At 39.8% G+C, this 27723-nt stretch overlaps 1 protein-coding gene across 1 annotated transcript in view; it reads left to right on the top strand.

Annotated features, from left to right (window-relative positions):
- FRY (FRY microtubule binding protein) overlaps positions 1 to 27723 on the top strand; it is a 323927-nt gene that overhangs the window by 175735 nt on the left and 120469 nt on the right. Inside the window, exons 9-16 of the mRNA XM_060079899.1 lie at positions 1450 to 1542; positions 1637 to 1735; positions 3397 to 3498; positions 14063 to 14166; positions 14645 to 14753; positions 16401 to 16487; positions 20914 to 21085; positions 22677 to 22809. Coding sequence (XP_059935882.1) covers positions 1450 to 1542; positions 1637 to 1735; positions 3397 to 3498; positions 14063 to 14166; positions 14645 to 14753; positions 16401 to 16487; positions 20914 to 21085; positions 22677 to 22809 — 899 coding nt within the window. The remainder of the gene's footprint in view (positions 1 to 1449; positions 1543 to 1636; positions 1736 to 3396; positions 3499 to 14062; positions 14167 to 14644; positions 14754 to 16400; positions 16488 to 20913; positions 21086 to 22676; positions 22810 to 27723) is intronic.

A 27723-nucleotide genomic window follows, 5' to 3' on the forward strand; every position in this document is an offset into this window, starting at 1 on the left:
AGGAAGATCCCACATGCTGCGGAGCGGCTGGGCCCGTGAGCCATGGCCGCTGGGCCTGCCCGTCCGGAGCCTGTGCTCCGCAACGGGAGAGGCCACAGCAGTGAGAGGCCCGCGTACCGCAAAAAAAAAAAAAAAAAAAAAAAGCAGTTAAAAAAAAAAAAAGAATATAGGCCCTGTATCAACTTTCTTGGGTTTGAATTCAAGCTTCAACACTTACCAGCTTTGTGACCTTGGACAAGTCACACTTAACCCCTCCCAGTGTCACTTACCTTGTCTGCAGAGTGGTAATAATGACACTCACTTTGGAAGGTGGTTCTGAGCATTCTTGGACTCACTAAATGCTCACTGTTTTTATCTCTCTCTCATGCTAATGATTTGTGTATCTATGTACTTGAATTAAGATTTGAGACAGTATTTACATATATATGCAAAATAATGTAGGAAAAGGGCCACAATTCTGGGGACCATAAAGCTCCATTCTGTACTGGGAAACTCTCAAAGACTTCCCATGCTGGCAGTGCCTATCTTGGACTGATGTCTTAGTATGATACTGATATACTGGGAACTTGAGTAACTGTTGCTGGTGATAGTCCCAATGTGGACTGAAAATAAGAGGTAATAGCTGATACAGATGTTAAAGTGTCATCACAAATACATGTAGCCTTGGACCTTTCCATGAAAGCAGCATCTAAAAAAGACCACAGTAAGTTACCACCCAAAAGGCCCGGAAGGGGAAAGCGGCCGGCAGAATGCTGGACAGGCCAAGTCTTCTAATATATTATTCCCTGGGCAACCCAAAATACCCTTTTGTAGACAGGAGTCCACGAGCAGAGACATCCTTGCTTAAGAAATTATTATAAAGGTTTCTTGTCTGAGGTGGGGAGGGGAAGCATTCCAGACTTGCTCATGAAACTAGCTGAATAATAAACGCCTAAAATGTCAGGCCTCACAAGTAAACAGCTCTGTGCCCAGGGCTGTCAGGGCCTAAAATAAGGTTAATGTCTTCTGCCTCTCTTCCCATGGTTACCTTCTCTGGGGATCTGTGCTTGTGGGTTAATCAAGGCCCCAGGGCCCCCCACACAGTAGGTAGTCAATAGAAACTTCTTGCAAATGAGTCACTGAATGAACCAACCAGTAAGTCAGTGGATGAATGTCTGGCTGCTGGTTATAGATGCTTTGTCCTTTCAGCAAAGGACAAAGTGATTTTCAGTGATTTGGGGATAGAAGTTAGAGGGAGAGTGAGAAAACCAGCCTTGTAAAATGTCATTGGAAGATATTGTGAACTTAAGTATAAATGCTTGAATCCAGTGATTTTTTTAATAGATTATGGAATATGCTGTGTTATTGGGTGTGATTAAATTAAGATCTGTTTGCTTATATTTGCTTACATACATTTTCTGTGCACATTTCAATCTTTCTCTCTCCCTCTACTCTGTTTCTACTTCTTAGGAATGTGCACATTACTTCCTCGAGGTCAAAGACAAAGATATCAAGCATGCCTTGGCTGGGCTTTTTGTTGAAATTCTTGTCCCAGTTGCTGCTGTGAGTTACATTTTCATTTTTAAGAACTTCTTCAAATTGGATTAGAGAAGCAACAATTTCATTAATATAGTATAAACATGCACCTCTATTTCAGGCTGTTAAAAATGAAGTAAATGTTCCCTGCCTCAGGAACTTTGTTGAAAGCCTATATGATACCACGCTGGAACTTTCTTCTCGAAAGAAGCATTCCTTGGTTAGTAACTCTGAGAAAATTCAAAAGACAAAACTGCAGAGACTAAAATTCCTAGGCTGAAATCTATTTGAGAGTCATAAGGGTTCCACAGATGGGAGAAGTACCTACAGCTTCCCCAAAGAGAGATAGCATTTCAAATTTTGGAGCTTTCACCTATTATTGACCATGACTGAATCATGGTAACATAAGGGGATTAGACCATGTCACCTCAAGGACCCTTCTAGTCCTGAAGATTCCGCTGTTTATTTTCAAGATGGGTTTAACTTAATTTTTATTTTAATTTCTGAGTATTTTTTCAGTCTGAAGGCTAAAGTTTATAAAAACAGTTTCTTTTCTCAATCCCCAGGAAGCTTCACTGGCTAATTCCCATCCTGATATTCCGAATCAAAAGGGAACCAGGCAGGAAAGGGAGTTGGGACACAGATAGTTGGCCATTGGAAAGATTCTCTGAAGGCTGAGAAAACAGTTTTGGGGAATGCTTTTGTACTGAAGAGCAGCATAGAAAAGTCTTTTAAATTACCACAACTTTTTTCCTCCATGGTAAATAAAGCTCTGGTTTATGAATCAGCAGGTGGTAGACCAGCTGTAATTGCGATAGTATGGAGGAAGCAGGTTGCTTAGGTAGCTGGTTTCTAGCATTGTTTATGCTCATCTTTAAAGTATGAACATTACCACCATTATTTGAGCAAATACTCAGTTGCTTTGCTGGCAGTGGTGACAGATTTGCTCATTTGTCTACATTCTGTGGTCGTTGTGACTGCTTGTATTTTTGTTTTTAAATTACTGGCTGGAATTAGAGTTGCACTCAATGGCAGTAATAGTTCAAAGTCAGTTTAAAACTAAGTTAACAACAACAACAAAATAAGCCTATGGATTGTTAAGCACTGAATCTCATTGTGGCAATAGATTTTTGCTAATTCAAGTTAATGGATGAGCGAGTTATATTTTTGTTTTAATCTTCACTAGCCCTAATTTTGGGGAGCGCCATAATCTGGTTCAGCAAAATGGTATATCGTTTAGGTGGCCGCCCTCAAGCTTTTCTGTCTTCTCCAGTTGCTGTGGGAAACCTGCCCAGTTAGGCAGGAAAAGCACAGTAGCACCTCTGTTTATTCGCTCGTAAGCAGATTCCTCCTGCGGTTAAATTTGTCTGGGTGGAGTTTACCACTGCAGTAACATTTCTTTTAGGAATCTTCCTTAATTACGGGAAGATTGCACGCAAAAGAAAACACATACACCTACCTCTAAGACAGGGACAAACTGGTAGATGTTTATGAGCAAAAAAGCTAGTAACATTTTCAAAATCAGTGTGCCTTCCTGCTTTTTTTCCTGAGGATTGAGAGTGATCTACGATAGTTTGTTTTTAAAATTTATGAGTGAAGACTAAATCAGTGAATCAGATTTCCACTTATGCTCCATGAAACTCACTCTCTACCCTCTACATAACTCTAGAGTATTCCATCCCCATCGTCCTCAGAAAGCATTTGCAAAATATCCACCTCTGCACGGCACTTGTTGCACCTGGGTGTGTTACAAAGTGTCCTGTTTGTTCTGGCCCACACAGCACACAGGGGGAGATGTATGGGTGGTGGGTCCAGAGAGCGTGTGTTACCTGGTTGGTTGAAATAGACATCATCCTGTGACTTCATCTTCTTTCTCCTCAGGCCTTGTACCCGCTGGTGACCTGTCTGCTCTGCGTCAGCCAGAAGCAGCTGTTCCTGAACAGGTGGCACATTTTCCTCAACAACTGCTTATCCAACCTTAAAGTTAGTATTTGTCAGCTCAGAAAAGTCTTTTATAAAAATATGTATGAGTCTGAGGCTGGTTTGTGTGTTTCTGAGAGTGACTCCTGATGTCTGCAGGGGAAATGATCCTGTACTATTTTGGAATAATGAAAAAAATATTAAGAAGAGTTTTCCTTATTAAATATAGTCAGTTTTAGAAGGTGACTGGGGTTAAGAGAAATCATGTCAAATTGGGAGGGGGGAAATCTTTTCTTTTAAACACTTTTTTTAATTTTAATTTTCTTCTTGAAGTATATAGTCAATTGACAATGTTGTAAAACCTCGTCTAAGAAGGATCACTTTAGAAGCTTTTTTTTTTTTTTTTTAATATTTATTTGGCTGTAACGGGTCTTAGTTGCAGCACGTAGGATCTAGTTCCCTGATCAGGGAGTGAACCCGGGCCCCTTGCATTGGGAGTGTGGAGTCTTAGCCACTGGACCACCAGGGAGGTCCCTAAGAAGGATCGTTTTAAAGGTAGAATTAAATACCCCTCTGTATGCATCAATGGTCACACTTTTTCTAAGTGATTAAAAAAAGGGAGGCCACACTTCACTGGCAGAAGCTCACCTAAACCTCCTCCAGCCTTTCTCTAACCTCCTCCAGGCTAGGGAAATATTTGGGGGGGAAAACATTCCATTCTGTGGGAGGATTTACCTAGTAGCAGAGAACGCTTATTTACTGTCCCTGTTATTTGTGATTGTTTGAAGATGTTCTGTTAAAGCCATGTGCCAGTCAGTCCTAAGCATTCACTGAACAACAGCTAGTCAGATCCTGGGTGACGTGAGAACCAAGTCATGGTGCCTGAAACCGAGGAACCTACAGTTAAAACAACTGTAATAAAATTGGCTTTATAACTTTTTTTTTTTTTTTTTTTTTTTTTGGCTGTACACGGGCCTCTCACTGTTCGGGCCCCTCCCGTTGCAGAGCACAGGCTCTGGACATGCAGGCTCAGCAGCCATGGCTCATGGGCCCAGCTGCTCCGCGGCATGTGGGATCTTCCCGGACCAGGGCACGAAACCGTGTCCCCTGCATCGGCAGGTGGACTCTCAACCACTGCTCCACCAGGGAAGCCCAGCTTTATAACTTTTAATGTTGTGAACATATTTTAAGTTTTAGTGACCTATTGATAAAAGACAACTAAATGGGGCTTCCCTGGTGGCGCAGTGGTTGAGAGTCCACCTGCCGATGCAGGGGACACGGGTTCGTGCCCCGATCCCGGAAGATCCCACATGCCGCGGAGCGGCTGGGCCCGCGAGCCATGGCCGCGGAGCCTGTGTGTCCGGAGCCTGTGCTCCGCAACGGGAGAGGCCACAGCAGTGAGAGGCCCGCGTACAGCAAAAAAAAAAAAAAAAAGAAAAAAAAAAAAAGACAACTAAATGAACACTGTTTCTGATATGTGCAAATAGCACATATTTTTCACAGTTGTTCTCAGTTGTGTCCAAAGATGTTGAATTCCTTTTACAAGGTTAATACTTCTTTAGAATTTTTGAAATGCACTTAGTTATAAAATGCTGTATGTGCTTATACATATTGCCTTGTCTTTTTTGTTCTAAGACCCTTTAATTTGGTGAAATGGTCAAGATTAATTATATTATTTTGGCATTTGCCATATAATGACACAATAGTCTGCATTGGGGCTGTTTTAAGCACCAGCTATGTACTGGCTCTAAAAGCTGATTGTGAAATCCAAGATTAGAATCGTTTATTTTCTTCAAATTGGCAGGGAAATATAATAGCAGTGGATATAGAATTAGCTTTTAAGAATTCTGGAAAACACAGTGTTTTTCAGGGTATCAGCTATTATATAATGCCCACTTTCAGATGTTTGATTCAGGGATTTATCCATCTGTCAAACACCTCCAACACGTAGCTCAATGTCATTTTTTTGTTATATTGGTCCATTTTTAAGCTATTCCATTTAAATATTTTTTTCTTCTACATTTTACACAAAGAGGAAAAGCTCATTTTGTTCAAAACAAAACAAAAAGAGAAATGATGAAGAATGTTCATTTTTCTGTATATATTATGCTAAATGTGTTTGTGATGAATTTTAGTTAGAATCAAAATAGTGTTTTGCCTGACAATTTACTGTTGTGGCCAAAAATACCAAAGTTCTTGGTGTCCGGAGTTGCTTTTGAAATACAGCAGCATAATCTTACTTTGCACATAATTGCTTTAAAGTTAGAATGTTGTTTGAAGGTCTGGTCGAAACCCACCAAAAAGACTTAATAACAGGGTTACACACAGCCCTAGAGAGAAGGGCTGCACGCTGTTTCCCTGTGCAAACATTTCAAGCATCGGGATTTCTCAAAGGGAAAGGCAATAGGATCAGAAAGAGTAGAGGTCCTAGGGAAGGTACCGGAAATGGGAAAGATAGGGATGTCAGTTATATAAAAATTAGATCTAGGGGATTCCCTGGTGGCGCAGTGGTTGAGAGTCCGCCTGCCGATGCAGGGGACACGGTTTCGTGCCCCGGTCCGGGAAGATCCCACATGCCGCGGAGCTGCTGGGCCCGTGAGCCATGGCTGCTGAGCCTGCGCATCCGGAGCCTGTGCTCCACAACGGGAGAGGCCACAGCAGTGAGAGGCCCGCGTACTGCAAAAAAAAAAAAAAAAATTAGATCTAGGGTCCCTGTTCTCAAGGAACTTGGCATTTCATTGGGGGATATGTAATGAAGTTTCAAAACGCGTGATGCAGACAAGGAGGGATGTAAAAGTTGGGAGTAGGGAGCTACCTGTGCCATTTCTGGAGGTCTGGTAATCCATGAAGCATGAAAGAGGTAGTTATTAGGCAACGGAAAGGCAATGATATTTCACTTTATGGGTAATAAATTGTTGGAATTCACCTCCTCAAGGGTAAAAGATACAGAAAGCTCCTTGATGAGTTACAATCGGAATAAAATTGTATCACACGTATTTAGAACTAAACCCAGTAGGGATTAAATGGGACTATTTAAAAATATACAGAAAACCTTCCAAACCTCCTCAAGTGTCCTCGACAGGGAAGAAATACCTGAGAAAAAACTAACATGGCTTTAGGAGTACACTTTGTCTTGAATGGCTTCAATATTTTGTGGGATTTAGAGCCAAACTTATCATTTCAGAAAGGACCACCAACCTAGCTCTTTCCTCTGGTCACCATCCCTTTTCCCTGCACCCCCTCCCCTACTTGTCTCCCCATCCCCTATATGTACTCAAGTATAATGAACCCAGTGTTTGAACCTTACATGTTGAACTTGGTAGCCACCTTGGATGTGTTCTGCAGGGGAGAGCCATCAAGGTGGCAGCATGACATAGAGCAGGATAGAAATGTGTGTGAGTGTGAAAAATCTGCTTTCAAAGTAAACAGGCTCTCAGATTCAATGCTCATTTAACGTCAGTGCCCTGGTTTACCCTTAGCGTCAGGCTGTCAGAAGCAGGCTGCTTTGGTAACACGAACGTGAAGTCTTTATTTACACTTGTTAACTCAGTCAACCACGTATCAGTGATAGACCCTTGTAAAGTGGTGAGAAGTTTACAACACCTTCTCACCACGACCTTGACATCTTTCAGGAACCCCTGGTAAGTAGTGACCAATACTTTTTTCTTCTATGTATTTTATGTCAGAATCTGAACATATTGAGCTATTTTAAAATGTTACATTCCCTTCACATCTGCCATAATATATCTCATTCTGAAAAAGGGAAATATGTTTTGAAAAATTGACTTAGTAGTCCTTTTTTTGTCATGAATCCCCATTTATTAATAGTTCTTTTAAAATGTCCTAATTATTGTATTCATAATAACTATGTACACGTTTCTTATCCTCGAAAATGGATAATATAATTGGGAGAATCTTTAAATTTCCTTTTTCTTAAAATAATGAATATAATATACCAGTGAGGTCTTGATCACAGAAACAAACAAAAAAGGAAACCTCAAAAGTTAAGAAATCTATTTACTGTATAATTAATAACAACAGTCTTATTAATTGGAGATCTGTTACGAGCCAGGCCAGCAGTAGGACCTTTACATACATGTCATGGATTATCATGACAATGTCACAGGCTGCATTGACCTCCCTCTGTGCTTTCATGATATTAGTTATGTTTTTCTAAAAATTTTGCTCAGATAGCAATATTGAAGGTATATCATCTGAAGGTTAGACATTAGCCAGCTTAGCTTCATAGTACTAGAAGCCAAAGTACAAAATTAAAAAGGATTCTTCTTTTGTCTCAGTCACTATTTGCACTGGGACTTGAATGCATTCACTTAGTCATTTGGTCAACAATTCTTCACTAGAAATGTACCAGGCACTGTTCCAGGTGCTGGGAATAAGTGATGAATGAGATAGTAACACTCTGGTCTCTTAGACCTTGTAATTTAGTGGAGGAAACAGACAGGAAACAAGTAAACAAGTAGATGAGAAAAAAAACTTCAGATAGTGATAACTGCTATGAAGAAAATCAAATAGGATATGATGATAGAGAATTACGGATTCAGGAGGGGCAGGGAAGAGGAGGGGACAAGGAAGGTCTTTTGCTTTCTACTAAGAGTCTCAAAGTTTCGTTGCCATAAATTTTTTGATGAAACTTGTGTTTGGCACTTAATACATCTTTGTGTGTAATAATCACTATGAAATTAAAGGAGTGCTTTTTCTTAACTTTTCACATAAAAGTAAGGGTATTAATGATATCTTTATTTTATGAGGGGAAGGACTGAGTAATATATGAAGGATTCCACAGACATTGCCTGAATCCATTAAAATGTATGGTACCGTTTAAAACAACTACTATCCTCTTTGCAAATATCAAATGTAAGTGATGCAGTATTAGCTATTTAAATATGAATTTTCAAGAAATAGTTATACTGCTTTAATATTAACTTTATTTCTATAAACTTGAGAAAATCTCTTATCTATGTTTCAGATCTGTCAAAGGCACATTTCAAAGTGGAATTTATAAATACTAATAGTGCACACAAATTGAGTCCGAAAATTAGTGATCAGATGGCAGGTGTGTTACTTTCTGTGAATGCCTTATTTATTCAGCCAATAAATAGAAAAATAATCCCTGTAAATTTTTGGTACAGGAATTTTAGAGGTTATCCTAAACTATAGCACAGATGTTATTTGGATAATACAGTCATCAAAAAGATTGAATTATGATCAGAGTAAATTGATTCAGGTATCAAAAGGAAATGCCAAAAGGAAGGAAGGTGTTGACTGTGATATGTGCAAGGAAATATGAGAAAGAAGTAGGTTTACTTCAATTGCTTTAGTTGCAGTGCAAGAGAAATCTAGAAGAGTTTTGAGTATAACAAGATCAAAAGACTAAAATTATTTATTGATCTGTAATCAATGGATCTTTATCTCTGTGCATAAGGATCTCTAAGGAAGCCTGTTACAAATGCAACTTGTTGAAACCTACCTCCAGAGATTCTGGTTTAGAATGTCTGGGTGCAGCCGAGGAATTTGCATATTCATAAGCAGCCTGGGTGACTGGGTGCAGGTGGTCAGCTGATGGATCATGGGAAACATGGGTCCGTCCAGTGACCCTGTCACTAGCCAAGTTATCAGTGAATTTAGTGCTCCCTACTTGTTACTGTTAACACTGAATTGCTTTAACTCAATCAAAAGCACAATTGAAAGAAGGTGGGCATGGTGTTGGGCAGGTTGACATGTCACATGAAGTCTGTCCGTGACCAGCACTGAGATGAGATGCAGGAGACCAGGGAAGATCCACTCTGAAACCTACTAGATTCTTGAACAGTTTTATCACTGTAACCTCAGAGCTGGGATAAATAAGTTGTTGGTTAATTAATTAATTGAGAAGAGTATTCCAGTGCAAGAATAGAATGGTCTTTCCATCTTGGAGTCGAGACTTTTGACACAGAAGTCGGTGGTTTGAGACAGGTTAGAAGTGTCAAAATCCTGAAACTATGTATCAAGACCTTGTTGTGTTAGCTGCTGTTGACATACAAAGACAATGAGGAAAAAGTCCTATTTTCAAGTAGAGTACAGTCTAGTAGGTGCTAGCAGCATGTTTGATCAGCCTCCATATAATATTTCCACTGAAGTGGGAAAATTCATTTTGGAAGACACCGGGGCCAGATTGCTTAGGTTCAGATGCTGGCTCCGCCACTTATTAGCCCCTCTGGGCCTTGATTTCCTCATCTGTGAAAGGATACAATAACAGTATCAACTTTATGATTCTGAGAATTAAAAAGAGTTAATATGTGTACAACTTTGATAACAATGCGTGATATAGTAAGCGTCCTGTAATATACACATTCCAGTTTCTGAGAAAACAGTCCTTACTGGACCAGAAGTCAGTTCCTATCCCACCTGTCATTTACCGGCTTGAAGACTTGAGCCAGTGATTTGGCTTCTGTCAATGACAGAATCCCCCAATTGATGTCATGGTCTATGAAAGTACTTTTGAAATATCAGAATGCTGTACAAGTGTAAGACGTTTAGTAATATCATGTCCATTAGCTTCAGCTATGTACTAAGGGTTGCCTTTTGTACCGTTTCTATATAAAGACATTTTGCTTGTGCATCACGTTGTTCAGCTACTACTCACAGTTTGCTTTTTTTTAAAAAAAAAATTTGATATTTACTGATAACCTGCTGTACGGCAGTCACTGAGGGCACAGGGATGAACAGTCCAAAATTCCTGGAGCTCACAGTCTGGTAGGAAACATATCAATACAAGTAAAGGCATAGAACAACATTCTAGAAGTCAGAGAGCAGGAACACTTGGTAATCTGTCTGGGATGGAGGAAGGAGTGGACGGGCAGGGGAACGTAACACAGGAGTGACACCTGATGAATCTTGCTGGGGAGTAGGAATTTTCCAAGTAAAACAAGGGTAGGAAGGCATTCCAGGCATTCGATGAATTGCAGAAGGGATGTTATGGCACAGAGCGCAGTGCGGGTGGAGGCGGAGGGTGGTGATGGGGGAGCCAGGTCACCAAAGGCCCCTCATGCACCACATCATGGAATTTGGACGTCGTCCAGGAGGTGATTAGAAGCCACTTAAGTGCTTTAAACGCAGGGAAGTAAACAATCATGGTTGCAGTTTAAGAATATCATATGATAATGCCAAGAATGGAAGAGAAACAAGGGAAATCATTTTAGGAGAGAATTGCAGTGATCAGTGATACCATCTTGAAATGCTACAAAGCAATTACCGGTACAGGATCCACGGTTAAAACAAAATAAAAACTTAAGCCAGCCACTTTGCTCTTCAGTCTCTATGGGAGCAAAAATAGACAATCTCAAACATATTCTTCAGAGTAAAAGCACATCAGTCACAGCAACATGCCCCCAAAAGATAATTGTGGGAAGGAGGACAGGAAAAAAGTGTAAAAGAAGTTGAAGTTAAACAGAAGACAGTAATATGAATCGTTTAAACTAGAGATCTTAGTTAAGCTCCTAAATGAAAGTTAGATGTTACTTGCCCTACCTGGCCATGATTCACAGTGCGAGATAAGGCACAAGAGAGAATTTTGAATGACACACTATGCAAATATGAATATAAAATACTTATATATACACCAATAAAGGGAAATTCACAAAGGAGGAGACATTCCCACTAGAAAGGAAGCTCCCTGAAGTCAGAGACTAATCTCCTTTGTTTGCTGCTGAATCTGCACCTTGTACGTAATAATAGTTACTATGGGCAGGAACAGTGCTAACTTCCCTCTATGCGCTAACTCGTAAGTTCTCTTAACACTCCTAGGAGGGAGGGAGGATTAGCATCTGCGTTTCACAGTCAGGGAAAATCAGGCCCAGAGAGATGACAGAGGTTCCCTGAGGTTGGCCACACAGCTAATAAATTGCAGAGCAAGGATGGGTTTAAACCCAGGCAGTGTGTGTCTAGAGTCTGCTTTTAACCACTGTGTTAACAGCATAGACATTTGCTGATCTGGAGTGATTAGAGGACAGATAATTAGAATTCCTGAAATGCTTAACTGATGGAATATTTTAAATGCAACTTTACTATTTTAGTAGTTTATTAAAATTCCTTTACGTAACCAAGACATTCAACAAGTTATAAGGTGTATCACTTGTTTTACTAACAGACAGAAAAAATCTTTTATGTATAAATGTATGCTTCTAAAAAGTTGGGACTTTTTTTTTTCCTGGAGCTAGAAAAGTATTTATAAAGTTTATTTGGAAGAATAAATATACAGGAATATCTGGGAAAACCCTAAAAATAGAAAGAAAAGAAAACGAGCAGTGGATGGTGGAAGGTAGGCCGTACCAGATAGTAAAACACATCATAAAGCCTCAAAAATTAAAATGATGTGTTTTATCATTTTATTTACTTATTTAGATTAATAGAAGAAAAAAAATCCAGAATGAGACCAAAATGCATGTAGAAATTTCATAATAATGATCACGCCAAAAAGTTATTTTAAAACTATTTAGGCATAAGAAATCTTTCCTAAATCTAAAAAACTACCCCCTACAGTCTTTTCCATAGAAGTTATTTATGTGACTCATCTTTATTCAGCAAGTAGCTTAAAGGTAAACTTATCCTAGATTATGTCTAAACCGTTAAGAATTCTTAACAAATCAGGACCCGAATTATCTACACTAAGAATAGAACAGCAGAAATGGTTGTGACGAGATAATAAATGAGTAGGGAAGAGAAGTAATGTAAAAGCAAAAGACCTGTAGGAAAGTTGAGTGAGGTTTGAAGACTGTTTAGCAAACATGTATTGATCCCCTGCAGAGTGGCAGGAATTCTAATAGATGTTGGGTAAATAATGCCCCTCACTTTCAGAGGACCCACCTTCATGTGGGAGCTGATGTCTATGCAACACCACAAGAGCTGAAAGGCTATGTTACATGTTTGTATGAGGGTCAGGGGACACTCAGGAGGGAATAATTCATTTTAATGGGATGGGATTCAGGATACTGAGGAGGAACAGAGAAAGCCTGCACGGAGTTGGGAACATTCAAGTAGGCTGTGAAAGAGTGGGGTTCACCTGGTAGAAAAGAAGGACACAGTAGAGGGTAGGAAACCCACTCCCGATGCAGAGATGAAATGAACGTGGCCTCGCTAGAGTTTGGGGGGCTTGTGGGAGAAAAACAGGATGGGTGGCATCCTTCACTGGTAGGTTAGAGCCAGATACTGTCTGGTCAGGTATGCCGTGCAAGAAATGTTAGCTTGATCCCAGAGGCATCAGGAAAACCACCCAATCTGTGATTTTTAAATAGAAAGGATTATAATCAGTGTAAGATAGGACAGCAGTGAGGGAATCAATTTAGGGAGACTGTTTAGGAGGTTCCTGCAGCATCCCAGGAGAAGGTGCTGGAAGCCTGAACTGTAACAGAGGAAGTGGGAATGGAGAAGGTGCCAAATTCAAAACATATTTTGTAGATAAAACCTATAAAATCAGTTGAAAGGATGGAACGAGAGTCAGAAAGGGAGGAATGAAGGTGATGTCCATCCAGTGACGAAATCCATTCCCTTCCCCGGGCCTGTTTGTTAGACCCTGGAAGCTGGCAGCTGCGCTCTGGCTGGCTGCCTGCCTGCCCCTGCTCCATGCCCCACACTGCAGACTTCGCACATGGTCTCCTTGAGGTTCATGGCTTCCGGTCACCATCATGAGAACCCTGGTCCCATTATTTAGCATGGCACGTAGGGTTCTTCGTGTGACCCCTGCCTTCCTCTCAAGCCTCATTGGCCGCTGCTCCTTCGCCTGGCCCTATGTCCTGGCAGACAGACCATCCCCAGTTTCTGAAACAGGACTCCTCTTCACCTGCCCTCAGCTTCTTTGTGCTGTTGCCGCTCCGTAAAATGCTCTTCACTCCCCAACATCTTGGTTTCTAGTGTCAAGCATAGTACCTGGCCCAGCGTAGCCCCTCGAATGTTTGCTTAATGAACAAATGAGTGAATGGATTTAAGCTCGTCTGAGTTTTCGTCTGCCCTGGAAACCTTTCCTGACCCCAGTCCTTGTGTTTGCCATAGGTTGCCCTTCTTTCTATCCTCTAGCTCCTGTCCCCGCCAGGTTTTCACCGTGTCTTTGAGTTGACTGTTTATTATTTGTCTCCCAACTGCCACCCCCTCCCCATAGACTGTGGACATCTTAGGGAAAAAGGATCAACTTTTATCTCTATATCCCAGTGCTTATTATATATTAGTCTCAACAGATGTTGGAGGGTAAAGAGATGGGAGGTGAAGGTGGGTGGTGTTTACAAGGGCACAGTCAACAGTAGGACGGATTGATTCTCCTCTTGGCGCCGGGGGATGCGGTTCCCTCGGACCTGGAGGAAGAAGGCAATTGCCAGTATTCACCTTAGAAAGGAGAGAAAGACATGACTTTTCCCAGAACTACTCAGTCCTGCCCTCTTGGCTATTTGGATCCATCCTCAGAGATTATTTACCCAATGGGCACCAAGAGGCAGATACCCCCTAAGTCCCAGGTGGTGCAGTGTACCTCATAGGCACCCTGCCACCCACCTGTGGCCCTCCATTACCAGGCATTCAGAAAAGAATAACCTCTGTACAGTACCATTGAATCTGAAATCTTTTATCTTGGTTTCTGTTGTAGAATAAAGACCCCAAGATGGCTCGAGTTGCACTGGAATCTTTGTACAGATTACTTTGGGTTTACATGATTCGAATTAAATGTGAAAGCAACACAGCCACTCAGAGGTAAGGAGCTGGCTTGGGTTAACGGTAACCCCATCATTGAGTTAACTGTAAACACGTCACTCAGCCAATGAAAAGGGTGTTTTGTTTCATTGCCACCGATGCTAACCAAACTAGAAGCTGTTCAAAGCTGACAGTTTGTAAAAGCTCTGAGTCCTCTGGACATTTTCAGGCTTTCCTTAGACATTGGCTCAACAGCCATTACAGAAACTCCAGCCTCCACCAGGATTGCCAACTTCTGTGTCAGGACTACATTCACCACTTTAACAAAGGAAATGGCTATAATTTTCCACCTGCCCTTAGTTTTCCAGAAAACCTTTTCAGAGAGTAATTATGCTAATGGAAAAGAGATGAAGTGGTTTGTTTTCTTTCTCTGAATTCTCTCTGATACTTAGATAAGATGAAGCATCTGCTATTTTCCCTTAATGCACAGGAGCTCAGCCAATCTTGCTTGTTTTCTCTTTTTTCCCTTATCTTTCAGCCGTCTTATAACCATCATCACAACACTTTTCCCCAAAGGGTCCCGTGGTGTGGTACCGAGGGACATGCCTCTGAACATCTTTGTGAAAATCATCCAGTTCATTGCCCAGGTAACGGAGATGCTTCTGGCAGTGAGAGTCTTCTAATTGCCTCTAAGTAGCCACCTCCTTCTTATGAAGTACTAACAGATGAAGAGTCTAAAATAATCTCACGTGTGTAGACTTTTCAGGATGGTTTTGCAAGTGTTTTCACACATAGCTTTTTTTTTTTTTTTTTTGCTTCAAAACAAATTGTGACATGGTGTGCCAAGTGTTTTCAGCATTTGACCAATGAAAGAACTGAGAGGCAGGGTTTAAGTGACTGATCTGAGGTCACAGAGCCCATTCATAAGAGGGTCTCTTGACTCATAGGCCCTGTTTTTTCCTGCTTCTCTGCTCTAGATTCTTCAAGTCAGGAGGAAATTGAGTCTGATGTTTGGAGGAAATAAGAAGACGATAATTTAGTGAACCTGGAGGAGTAAATAAATCATAATGCTCTTTCACCCTGTGAAAAAGAAGAATGTAACAGGAATATTAGCTTTTATCAAGCACTTATTCTTTGCCAAGAACTGTTCTAAGCACTTCATACATACTATTTTACTTAAGAACTGGGTCCAGTGATATTAAACATTTAGTGTTTACTATTTAGACCCAGGACTTTTAGTTTTTAAAACACTTTGTGTATAAATGGTTCTTATCCCAACTTTGGCTTCCTGGTGATTTATAGAGAAGCATGAAAAGCCGGTTAGTCCAGTCCAGCCTCTGCCGTGAGCCAGCTCCATACCCTAAAGAAGTCATAGAACATCTTTATTCTCAGTGTCTTTATCTATAAAATGTGGATGAAAGTGCTTACCCAGTATCCCTCAGAACGTTGTGTGGATAAAGGGAAATAATAGGCATGAAAGTACTGTTGAAGTGTAATTGATATTGCTATAAAGACATAAGGTTCAATGGCTACTTCACAGACCATTTAAAATATAATATCTCTCTGTGTGTTTAGTGCAAGAAAGTGTCTCTGTAATATTTGTACTTAGGGAAAGGACAGTACTTGCTTTGCAGGTGGATGAATTAACAGAACTTTTCTACATGTAGTTATCATATGGCTGAGAATGTGCTTTGATTATTCTGGAATATATTGTATAAAATGAACGTGACATATCTTAGTAGTCATTGTCTCATATTATTAGAATCCGGCTTAAACGTTCTCATTTAAGTAACCTTAATAGTTCTTATTTGTTGATTATTCATTTCACTTGCAGGATTGTCTGTTGTAGTACGAGTCAAGGGATTGGAAGTGTTAGAGAATAGAAGAAAATGGTCATTTTGCAGTGGTATTTTTTAAAATATATTTTAAACTGAGTTTCAAGAAGGTGTCAGCATTTGCAGGACAAGCAGGAAGAGTTTGTACTGTGTAGAAACCCAGATACTCAGAGTGTTTTGGTTTTTCATTTTTTGGTTTTTAGTTATTAGTCATTCTGTGCTTTAGGGCCTAATTACATATATTATATAAAGCATCTCCACATGCCACATGGAAACAGGAGCAGCTCCACCGAAGGTTCGGATGGACGTGGTTTTCCTTCAGGGATTCTCTGTGGTGCATCAAACTAAGCGATACCTCTCTTCCTTCGGAAGCCACCTGTTTGGTGCATATGACAAAAACAGACATTTTCATGTTGAATTAAAATAATGCTTTGTTTTGATTTCCCTTTTTCACTATAGGAACGTTTAGATTTTGCAATGAAAGAAATCATTTTTGATTTTCTTTGTGTGGGAAAACCAGCAAAAGCTTTCAGTCTCAATCCAGAGGTAAGAATGACCCTTTTCCGTTTATCCACAGAAGCCTACCTTTGCTTTGCAACCTTGGGGGATGGGGCGAAGGCCATCTTCTCCAAAAAAGTCTTCTGTTTGTTTCTGTCCGTGTTATTTGACTAAAATAGTAGAGAAGTAAGATTTATGGGTGAATAAACTTAGAATGATGAAAAGTGGACGTCCTACCACATTCTGTTCTTGTAGAAGGGAGGAAACCTTGCCCTGAAGGGTAATCTGTCTCTGGACGTCTGGTTGTTTATTATAGAAACGTCTCAGTACTTGTAACTATTTTGATGCAGATTAGCAAGTTGAGGAGTATTGAAAGTGATGAAACAGAGAAGCATAAATAGATGCAATGATAAAATACTAAACTCTGGTGAAATTAAAGAAGTAATTATGCATCTTTGATTCTGTGACAGCATCCCAATTCAAGGGCAAATCATGGAACTGAGTGTGTAATGGGTGTGATGCACCTCATGGTGGGGGCGGCTTAGGCAAATGAAAAGCACGTGCAATTTTTTTTTTTTTTTTTTTTTTGCGGTACGCGGGCCTCTCACTCTTGTGGCCTCTCCCGTTGCGGAGCACAGGCTCCAGACACCCAGGCCCAGCGGCCATGGCCCATGGGCCCAGCCGCTCCGCAGCAAGTGGGATCCTCCCAGACCGGGGCACGAACCCATGTCCCATACATCGGCAGGCGGACTCTCAACCACTGCACCACCAGGGAAGCCCAAGCACATGCAATTTTAAACTTCTAAAAAGACTGTTGGTGGGAATTCCCACCAACAAAGTGCAGAGTCCTAACCACTAGCTGTAAGACATTGACCTCTCTGAACTTCAGCTTTTTTACTAGTAAAAGGGACAAACTACTTTTCTAGATCACCTCACAGAATCATCGTGATATTACGAATTCAGAAGCAAAAAAAGAAAGAAATTGCACACCAGAAAAAAATTTTAAATGTTGTTCCTCTCATCACTCTGATATTGTCTGGCTCCTTCATTCTGTCAGTGAGGAAGGAGACCCAGAACCCAGAGGCTCAGAATAGGCAGCTGGTTAGCAGCAAGGGGAACCCAGGTCTCCCTGCACCCTCATGCTTCTTCCCACCACACCCTGAATTCTCTTCTTGGTGCTAAGATTGCCATGTATGTAAGGACAGCCCAACATGCCCAAAAATGGGAGTTTCTGTCTGGTGTTTAATGACATCACAGGCTTCTGGAATGGCTGCAGCCAGGGTCAGTGGGCCAATGGGAGGGGGACAAAGCCAGTGCAAATTCAGGGCATTTTGGCTGGAAGGAGGCCCATGGCCCAAGTACTAAAGAGTCTTCTCTTGCTTGGGAACAGTGGTTCCATGCTTTTCAATGGATGAAGGATAGTCTTTTTTTTTTTTTTTTTGGCTGCGCCATGTGACTTACGGGATCTTAGTTCCCCGACCTGGGATTGAACCCTGGCCCCTGGCAGTGAAAGAGCAGAGTCCTAACCACTGCGCCACTAGGGAATTCCCAGGATAGTTTTTCTAATAAATGGTACTAAATAGTTGGACATCCACTTGCAAAATAATCAACATCAACCCATAATTTGCCCTGTCAGGAAAAATGAACTCAAAATGAATCATAAGCCTAAATGTGAAATCCGACATCATAAATCTTCCAGAAGAAAACAGAAGATAAAAATCTTTGCGACCTTTGGGTAGGCAAAATTTTCTTAGATAAGATACAAAAAGCATAAATTACAAAAGAAGAAGTTGATAAAATACAAAAGTATGCACTTTAAAAGTTAATGTTAATAAAGTGTAGAGCCACAGACTGGGAGAAAATATTTGTAAAACACGTATTGACAAACTCTTCTATCCAGAATATATAAAGAACTCCCAACTCAATAACCCAATTTTTTAAATGGACAAAATGAAGAGCCTCTTTACCAAAGAAGAGATACAAATGACGAATAAACCTATGAAAAGATGTTCAACGTCCTTAGTCATTAGGGAAATGCAAGTTAAAACCACAGTGAGATGTGCTGAGAAGGATACAGAGCGATTGGAACTTTATACTATTGATGTTTGAGTGAGAATGCAAAATGGTACAACCACTTTAGAAAAAAGTTTGGCAATTTCTTGTAAGGTTAAACATACACTTGGCATATGATCCAGCAGTTCTACCCCAAGGTGTTTATCCAAGAGAAATTAAAACATTTGTCCACAAAGATTTGTATCAACATTTATAGCACCTTTATTCATGATCACTAAAAACAGGAAAGCAACTCATGTTCAAACAGCTGGTGAATGTCAAAACAACTTGTGAATCATCAACACAATGGAATACTATTCAGCCATAAAAAGGAACAAACTACTGATACTGCAGCAACACCTCAAAAGCATTAAGCTAAGTGAAAGAAGCAAGACACAAAAGGTTGTGTCTGTTTGCTTCCATTTATATCACATTCTGGAAAATGCAAAATTATAGGCAGAAATTAGACACTGATTATCAGGTGCTGAGGTTGGAGGAGAGGACTGACTGTAAAGAGACACAAAGGAACTTTTGGGGATGATGGAAATGTTTTGTAACTTGACTGTGATGATAGTTACCTGACTATATATGTTTCTCAAAATTCAAAGAACTGTACAACTAAGAGGAGTGTATTTTACTACATGTGAATTATATCTCAATAAACTTGACTTCAGTAGAAAACAGTGGAGATTCTAGCCTACAATATATATTTGCCAGCGGGAACTTTTCAGGTATTAATCCTCACCATAGCCCTATATGATCAATAGGTATTATTATTCTCATTCAACAGAAAGGAAGCTGAGACTTGGACTTGGAAAAGTTAAGTAATTTCTCAAGACCAGACAGATAATAGAAGGAGAGGTATGATGCAGAGCTATATAAAACATAAGAAGAAATTGTTTTTGAAATTAAGTTAAAAATATATTTCCCAAACTATCCCAACTTACTTCTGCCCTTAGAATTATTCAGAGAAAAGGAAAACTAAGAGAACTGGCAAGGATGGCTCATAAATTGGATAATCCATTTGCAAATAATTGAAGCTTGATCATTTAAGTCAATTCACAGTCATCCTATTGATACTGCATCTCCTGAATTAAACACTGCTATTTCCTCACCCAAAACAGTGCTGTGTCTTGAAAAATATCCACAAATCTAGAAAACATTTCATGAAAGAACTACTAAAATAAATGAGGAAACTAATGGACTTTAAACTTTTTAAAATGAATACTCTTTCATTTTAGAAAATGGAGAAAGAATATTACTGAAGACCATAAAATCATAAAATACACATTGGATTGGGTATGAATGGGCCAGAGAAATGTATACCACACCCTGGTTGAAATACCCCTGCTCCTTGAAGCTTGAATAAATAGTTTAGAAGTCGATATTACTTCATGTTCTAAGATATAATCATGTACTACAGAATAGGTGATTCAGGCAAACCCAACTTGAATGTATAGCTTCCCACCTACTAGTTATGTGGCCCTCGGTTTCCTCACCTGAAAAATGGGAATAATCATACCTTCCTTGCATGGCTGTTTTAAAGATGAGAGTTAATGAGCAGTTCTGGATATATTTTAAGAACTCAATAAATTGTAATTAGATTATCATTGTTAGTAACAGTAATTATTTACTGCATTAGGTAGCGGTCTACTTAGGGAACTTATTACTTGATGTGGTTTGAAAATATGAGTGTAAATGTTTACACATGGCTGTTTAAGGAACTACAGATGTTTTGGTACCTTCTGACCTTTTAAGATTATTGCTGCTGGGAGCAACTATCTTACTGAGTCATCTTTCAGAGCCAATATTATGCCTTATCTGAGCCTGGGGAAGATAATGATCTGGCCCAGAATGACATTTCTTCTTATGAGTTTATGTGTTTTTATAAGTAACAGGTTCTGTGGCTTCGAATTCTTTAAATTTATTTTCAAACTTGCCAGCCTTTGTGAATCAAAAGTCAACAACCTGCAATTCAGAGCAGACGACTTACATTTTAATGATTCACATTTGGAACTCCCATTTGTTTTCATTCAGTCTTTGTGAGTTAACACATGTTTCCTCCCAGGAGACAAAGAGATTTTTGTTGACCTCAGTTTACCTTACTTGCAGCTGCTCCAGAGGGTGACTGCCTATCCCTTGGAGGTAGGGATCCCAGGATCCCCCAAACAGAATGAGTCTGACCATCTCAAACATACCCTCCAAGTTTGGTGAAAATCTTCCCAGTTGTTTTCTTGTGATGCAGCAACAAAGAGTGTCAGAAACTTAATTTCATTTTCTTAGGTTTGACCTAAACCCTTTTAAATGATTTTCCCACACTAATCTAGAAGGCAAACCATGCTTAACTTCTTTGAAAGACTGATGGCTTAATTTCACAATAATTGGGTCTTTCTCTTTACCATGAACATATTGTCTCTTACAGAGGATGAACATTGGTTTACGGGCATTCTTGGTCATAGCTGATAGCTTGCAGCAGAAAGATGGGGAACCTCCCATGCCGGTTACCGGAGCCGTTCTCCCTTCAGGAAACACACTGAGGGTGAAGAAGACATATTTGAGTAAAACACTAACTGAAGAGGAAGCCAAAATGATAGGTGGGTTTCAAAGATGTGTTTGCACTGGGCCTTATTAAGCCTTTAAAATGACCAATAGACACTTACCCTTAGTGAGATATATTTTTTAAATCTTCATAAAAGTAGCTGATAAGACATTTCAACATTAATTGCTTTGATTCATGCTGTGGTTTGTTTTACTGCCCTTTAAACTCCTTGGAACTTCCTGGTAAACATTTTGCCGTTTAAATGTTAGATTTTTATCTGTGGTCTTTTCAAACTTCTAATATTGATTATTTGCAGTTTACAGTAAATTTCTAAGACATCTGTGTGCTTTGGTAGATAATCCTGTTTATAAAGCAAACATATCAATATATTCATTCATTTATTCATTCCCTCATTCATTTTTATAGTTCCTTTTCTTCTTTTTTTTTTTTCGGTAAAATTAGTTTAGTCTGTGTTTTAAACATGCCAAGTCCCATACATGCCAGGGTATATTGTGGGTTTATCCTACGTGAGACTATTTTCTTTTTAATTTAACTATCTTAACCCAAAGAGATGATTTTTTGCATTTGTTTCTCTTTTACCGAGTTCCTGAATTTAGAAACCTACTGCAAACTTGTTAAGTTAGTTCCTGGATTCCAAAGACCTAGAGGAAACATATGAGGAAACTTTTTCCTTTAAAATATTTCTCTTTAGTTATGCAATGCTTAAATGAGTTCAAAAATATCAATATTTAATACATGACAAGTAACTATGAATAATTATTTCATTAAAGTACAAATTTTAAACACAAAGCAATTTACATTTGTATTATATACATAAATACATAAAATGCATATACATGTATGAAATACATATTCTGGACACATTTTCTTCCACTGTATTAATGAGAGCAGTAAAAATAATATACCTGAGGGAGCTTCCCTGGTGGCGCAGTGGTTGAGAGTCCGCCTGCTGATGCAGGGGACACGCGTTCGTGCCCCGGTCCGGGAAGATCCCACATGCCGCAGAGCGGCTAGGCCCGTGAGCCATGGCCGCTGAGCCTGTGCGTCCGGAGCCTGTGCTCCACAGCAGGAGAGGCCACAACAGTGAGAGGCCCGTGTACCGCAAAAAAAAAAAAAATAATAATAATAATAATATACCTGAGGTAAATTTCCCTTCATTTAAAAATTTATGATGTGAAGTCATTTGTTGCCTTTACTAAAAAAACCCACACATATATTTCAGAGAATAATATAAAGTTATTAAAATTCTAACCCCAAATGAGAATTATCTTTTATTCACATAACCACTTATTATGGTGAATTTTTTTATACTAACCAGAAACATAAAAATTCTAGTGTGGAACTTTCTGTTTCCTTGTTTATTTTTACTCTTCTGGAAAATATTTCCCTTTGAATTATTAGAATTCCTATGTGTTAAAATTTAAATGATTCTTTCGGGATTATCCACTACATGTGGGTACTAAGCTAAGAGTCCTGCAGATAAGAGATTAAATTAGACTCTGCTCAGAGAATTCACTGACCCACACAAGGTCTTCAGTAAAAATATATCACAGAGGATGAATAAAATGGGATTTCACTCTTTGATAGATTTAGTCAAAGATGTAACTGTAATGCGTATTTTTCAGGCATGTCATTATATTACTCTCAAGTACGAAAAGCTGTGGACAACATTTTAAGGCACCTTGATAAAGAAGTAGGAAGGTGTATGATGCTAACTAACGTCCAGATGTTAAACAAAGAACCTGAAGACATGATCACGTGAGTATAGTGAGGACTAAGTTTTCAATGAAGGATTAATGAACCAAAAGACACCAGCAGAGGTTCTTCCCCTTTATTCTGTATTTTGTTCTCATGTTATTAGAGTCTGAGTTCTAAGAAGTGTTAGGCATAGTAAAAACATCATTTGATAATATTTGACTAACTGTAAAAATAAAGTCAAACCTGAGATTGATCTGTTTTGATAATATTTCAAATATCATTAGGCCAGTAAGTTAGAAAATGGGCCCAAGACACTTTTACTGGTCCACATTTTTCAGAAGTAATGTTTTGCTCTTAAGCCCATGTGATATAGCGTCATCACCAGCTTAGAGATGTTCCTTCTTTATGAATCTCAAGTTAACTTGTTTCTAGTGAGCGTTCCTGAACAGTGAGAGTTAAACCTGATTAATATTCTCTGTGTAACTGTGTCATAGAAATACTGGATTTTAAGAATGCATTTGTAGCTTGGAATGTAGAAATCAGATGTTCTTAGCCAAAATCCAAGATCCAGATTTGTAATTAGAGCTCCTCATTAGAAACTCACACAAGTTGTATTTGCTGCTTGTGATTAATTATGGCAGGAACGCAGGTTAGGTTATGACTATGTTTTAAGACAGTTTGGACTTTGTTGTTGAACTATGAATTAAATTATATTTGGCACCTGTGGCATACATTTCTAAACATATAATTAGGAAAATTTTCTTTGTCGCTCAGTGTGTCCAATTCCAAATATCACAGTTAGCTGGAAGGTTGTTACCTATATAGGGAAGTTCATATTATGGGTGTGTATTTTTATTACAATGGTAGTATGTCAAAAACAAGCTACAGTGAAACAAAACATGATAAAATAAAGTTAAAAATACAGAATTATTTTAAATACATATTTAGCAGTATGGCAAGTTAAAATGAAAGCCTCCTCCACAGAGTTCCACTTGAAATCTGCATCCATTCCTTGGTTCAGTGTGATTTCTTCCAGACCTTTCCCAATGTCAGCACAAATACATATATACATTTTCTTTTTTACAAAAATGGAGTTGTACAATGTATATCGTCCTGCAGCTTGCCAGTCACTTCATTTAAATGATATGGAGAGCATGTTGCTTTAGATTTTTCAATCAAAATGATAGCAGAGTTGAAATTGACCAAAGTTAATGACATTAAATATCTTGTCTACAGCGCTCTGGTACTTACCTCACAAATTGCCAGATTGTCCATAAACCTTTAACCTCCTTACTGCATACTCTCTGAATATATTAAAGCAACTTTCAGTTTACAATGTAGAAGATGTAAGAAATGCTTTGAAAACTTCTGCCATAGAGTTGTTTCCTCTAAAATAGTAAGGAAATGAAAGGTCTTGAAAGGAAAACTATGTTTATAATTCAGAGATCATAAGACAGGGTCAGGACCAAAACAGTACATTCAAAACCATAAAAGGTACAGGTTTAAATGTAAATGTTAACATTTCATTTTTATTTTCACAATACCTTAAACTTTTTCTAAGGTGATTCAGTGATTCTTTACTTTTTCCTATTCAACTGCCTTAAGATGCCCCGCCCCCCAAATAGGGCTAGAAATAGTTCTCATGCTAGACTTTAAAGCAGATCCCTGAGTGGAAAATGGCTCATGGCTACATTTCTAAAAAACAAAGAGATAGGGAGACCTTCAACATGGCAGAGGAATAAGACGTGGAGATCACCTTCCTCCCCACAAATACAGCAGAAATACATCTACACATGGAACAACTCCTACAGGACACCTACTGAACGATGGCAGAAGACCTCAGACTTCCCAAAAGGCAAGAAACTCCTCATGTACCTGGGTAGAGCAAAAGAAAAAAGAAAAAAACAGAGACAAAAGAATAGGGACGGGACCTGCACCTCTGGGAGGGAGCTGTGAAGAAGGAAAGGTTTCCACACACTAGGAAGCCCCTTTCACGGGCAGAGACTGCAGGTGGCAGAGCGGGGAAGCTTCGAAGCCGCGGAGGAGAGCGCAGCAACAGGGGTGCGGAGAGCAAAGCGGAGAGATTCCCACACAGAGGATCGGTGCCAACCAGCACTCACCAGCCTGAGAGGCTTGTCTGCTCCCCCACCGGGACAGGCGGGGGCTGGGAGCTGAGGCTCAGCCTTCAGAGGTCAGACCCCAGGGAGAAGACTGGGGTTGGCTGCATGAACACAGTCTGAAGGGGGCTAGTGAGCCACAGCTAATCGGGAGGGAGTCCGGGAAAAAGTCTGGACCTGCCTAAGAGGCAAGAGACCATTGTTTCGGGGTGCGTGAGGAGAGGGGATTCAGAGCACCACCTAAATGAGCTCCAGAGATGGGCGCAAGCTGCAGCTATCAGCGCAGACCCCAGAGACGGGCATGAGATGCTAAGGCTGCTGCTGCAGCCACCAAGAATCAATATGTGCAAGCACAGGTCACTATCCACACCTCCCCTCCCAGGAGCCTGTGCAGCCTGCCACTGCCAGGGTCCCGTGATCCAGGGACAACTTACCCAGGAGAACACACGGCGCCTCAAGCTGGTGCAACATCACACCGGCCTTGTCACTGTGGGCTCACCCCACATTCTGTACCCCTCCCTCCCCACGGCCTGAGTGAGCCAGAGCCCCTAATCAGCTGCTCCTTTAACCCCATCCAGTCTGGGCAGGGAACAGATGCCCTCAGGCGACCTACACGCAGAGAAGGGGCCAAATCCAAAGCTGAACCCCAGGAGCTGTGCGAAAAAAGAAGTGAAAGGGAAATCTCTCCCAGCAGCCTCAGGAGCAGCGGATTAAATCTCCACAATCAACTTGATGTACCCTGCATTTCTGGAATACCTGACTAGACAACGAATTATCCCGAAATTGAAGCAGTAGACTTTCGGAGCAACTGTAGACTTGGGGTTTGCTTTCTGCATCTAATTTGTTTCTGGTTTTATGTTTATCTTACTTTAGTATTTAGAGTTTATTATCATTGGTAGATTTGTTTATTGATTTGGTTGCACTCTTCCTTTTTTTTATATATATAGATATATTTTTTTCCTTGTTCTCCTTCTGTAAGTGTGTATGTGTATGCTTCTTTGTGTGATTTTGTCTGTATAGCTTTCCTTTTACCATTTGTCCTAGGGTTCTATCTGTCTGCTTTTCTTTTTTAGTACAGTTTTTAGTGCTTGTTATCATTGGTGGATTTGTTTTTTGGTTTGGTTGCTCTCTTCTTTCTTTCTTTCTTTTTTCTTTTTTTTATTACTTTTTAACTTTTTCATGTTTAATAATTATTTTTTATTTTAATAACTTTATTTTATTTCATTTTAATTTTTTTTCTGTCTTCCTTTTTTTCTCCCTTTTCTTCTGAGCCGTCTGGCTGACAGGGTCTCAGTGCTCCAGCAGGGTATCAGGCCTGTGCCTCAGAGGTGGGAGAGGCGAGTTCAGGACATTGGTCCACGAGAGACCTCCTGGCTCCACATAATATCAAAGAACAAATGCTCTCCCAGAATCTCCATCTCAACGCTAAGACCCAGCTCCACTCAACAACCAGCAAGCTACAGTGCTGGACACCCTATGCCAAACAACTAGCAAGACAGAAACCAACCCCACCCATTAGCAGAGAGGCTGCCTAAGATCATAATAAGGCCACGGACACCCCCAAACACACCACCAGACGTGGACCTGCCCAACAGAAAGACAAGATCCAGCCTCATACACCAGGACACAGGCAGCAGTCCCCTCCACCAGGAAGCCTACACAACCCACTGAACCAACATTACCCACTGTGGGCAGACACCAAAAACGTCGGGAACTACAAACCTGCAGCCTGCGAAAAGGAGACCCCAAACACAGTAAGATAAGCAAAATGAGAAGACAGAGAAATATGCAGCAGATGAAGGAGCAAGGTAAAAACCCACCAGACCAAACAAATGAAGAGGAAATAGGCAGTCTACCTGAAAAAGAATTCAGAGTAATGATAGTAAAGATGATCCAAAATCTTGGAAATAGAATGGAGAAAATAAAAGAAACGTTTAACAAGGACCTAGAAGAACTAAAGAGCAAACAAACAATGATGAACAACACAATAAATGAAATTAAAAATTCTCTACAAGGAACCAATAGCAGAATAACTGAGGCAAAAGAAAGGATAAGTGACCTGGAAGATTAAATAGTGGAAATAACTACTTCAGAGCAGAATAAAGACAAAAGAATGAAAAGAATTGAGAACGGTCTTTGAGACCTCTGGGACAAAATTAAATGCACCAACATTCGAATTATAGGGGTCCCAGAAGAAGAAGAGGAAAAGAAAGAGACTAAGAAAATATTTGAAGAGATTATAGTTGAAAACTTCCCTAATATGGAAAAGGAAATAGTCTATCAAGTCCAGGATATGCAGAGAGTCCCATACAGGATAAATCAAAGGAGAAACATGCCAAGACACACATTAATCAAACTATCAAAAATTAAGTACAAAAAAAAATATTAAAAGCAGCAAGGGAAAAACAACAAATAACATACAAGGGAATCCCCATAAGGTTAACAGCTGCTCGTTCAGCAAAAACTCTGCAAGCCAGAAGGGAGTAGCTGGACATATTTAACATGATGAGAGGGAAAAACCTGAAAAAATTTCAGATTTCACAAAAATCTCATTTAGATTCGATGGAGAAATAAAAACCTTTATAGACAAGCAAAAGGTAAGAGAATTCAGCACCACCAAACCAGCTTTACAACAAATGCTAAAGCAACTTCTCTAGGCAGGAAACCCAAGAGAAGGAAAAGACCTACAATAATAAACCCAAAACAATTAAGAAAATGGTAATAGGAACATACATATCAATAAATACCTTAAATGTAAATGGATTAAATGTTCCAGCCAAAAGACACAGACTGGCTGAATGGAAACAAAAACAAGACCTGTATATATGCTGTCTACAAGAGACCCACTTCAGACCTA

The sequence above is a fragment of the Mesoplodon densirostris genome, chromosome 17 (assembly GCF_025265405.1).
Source record: "Mesoplodon densirostris isolate mMesDen1 chromosome 17, mMesDen1 primary haplotype, whole genome shotgun sequence".
Lineage (NCBI taxonomy): Eukaryota > Metazoa > Chordata > Mammalia > Artiodactyla > Ziphiidae > Mesoplodon > Mesoplodon densirostris.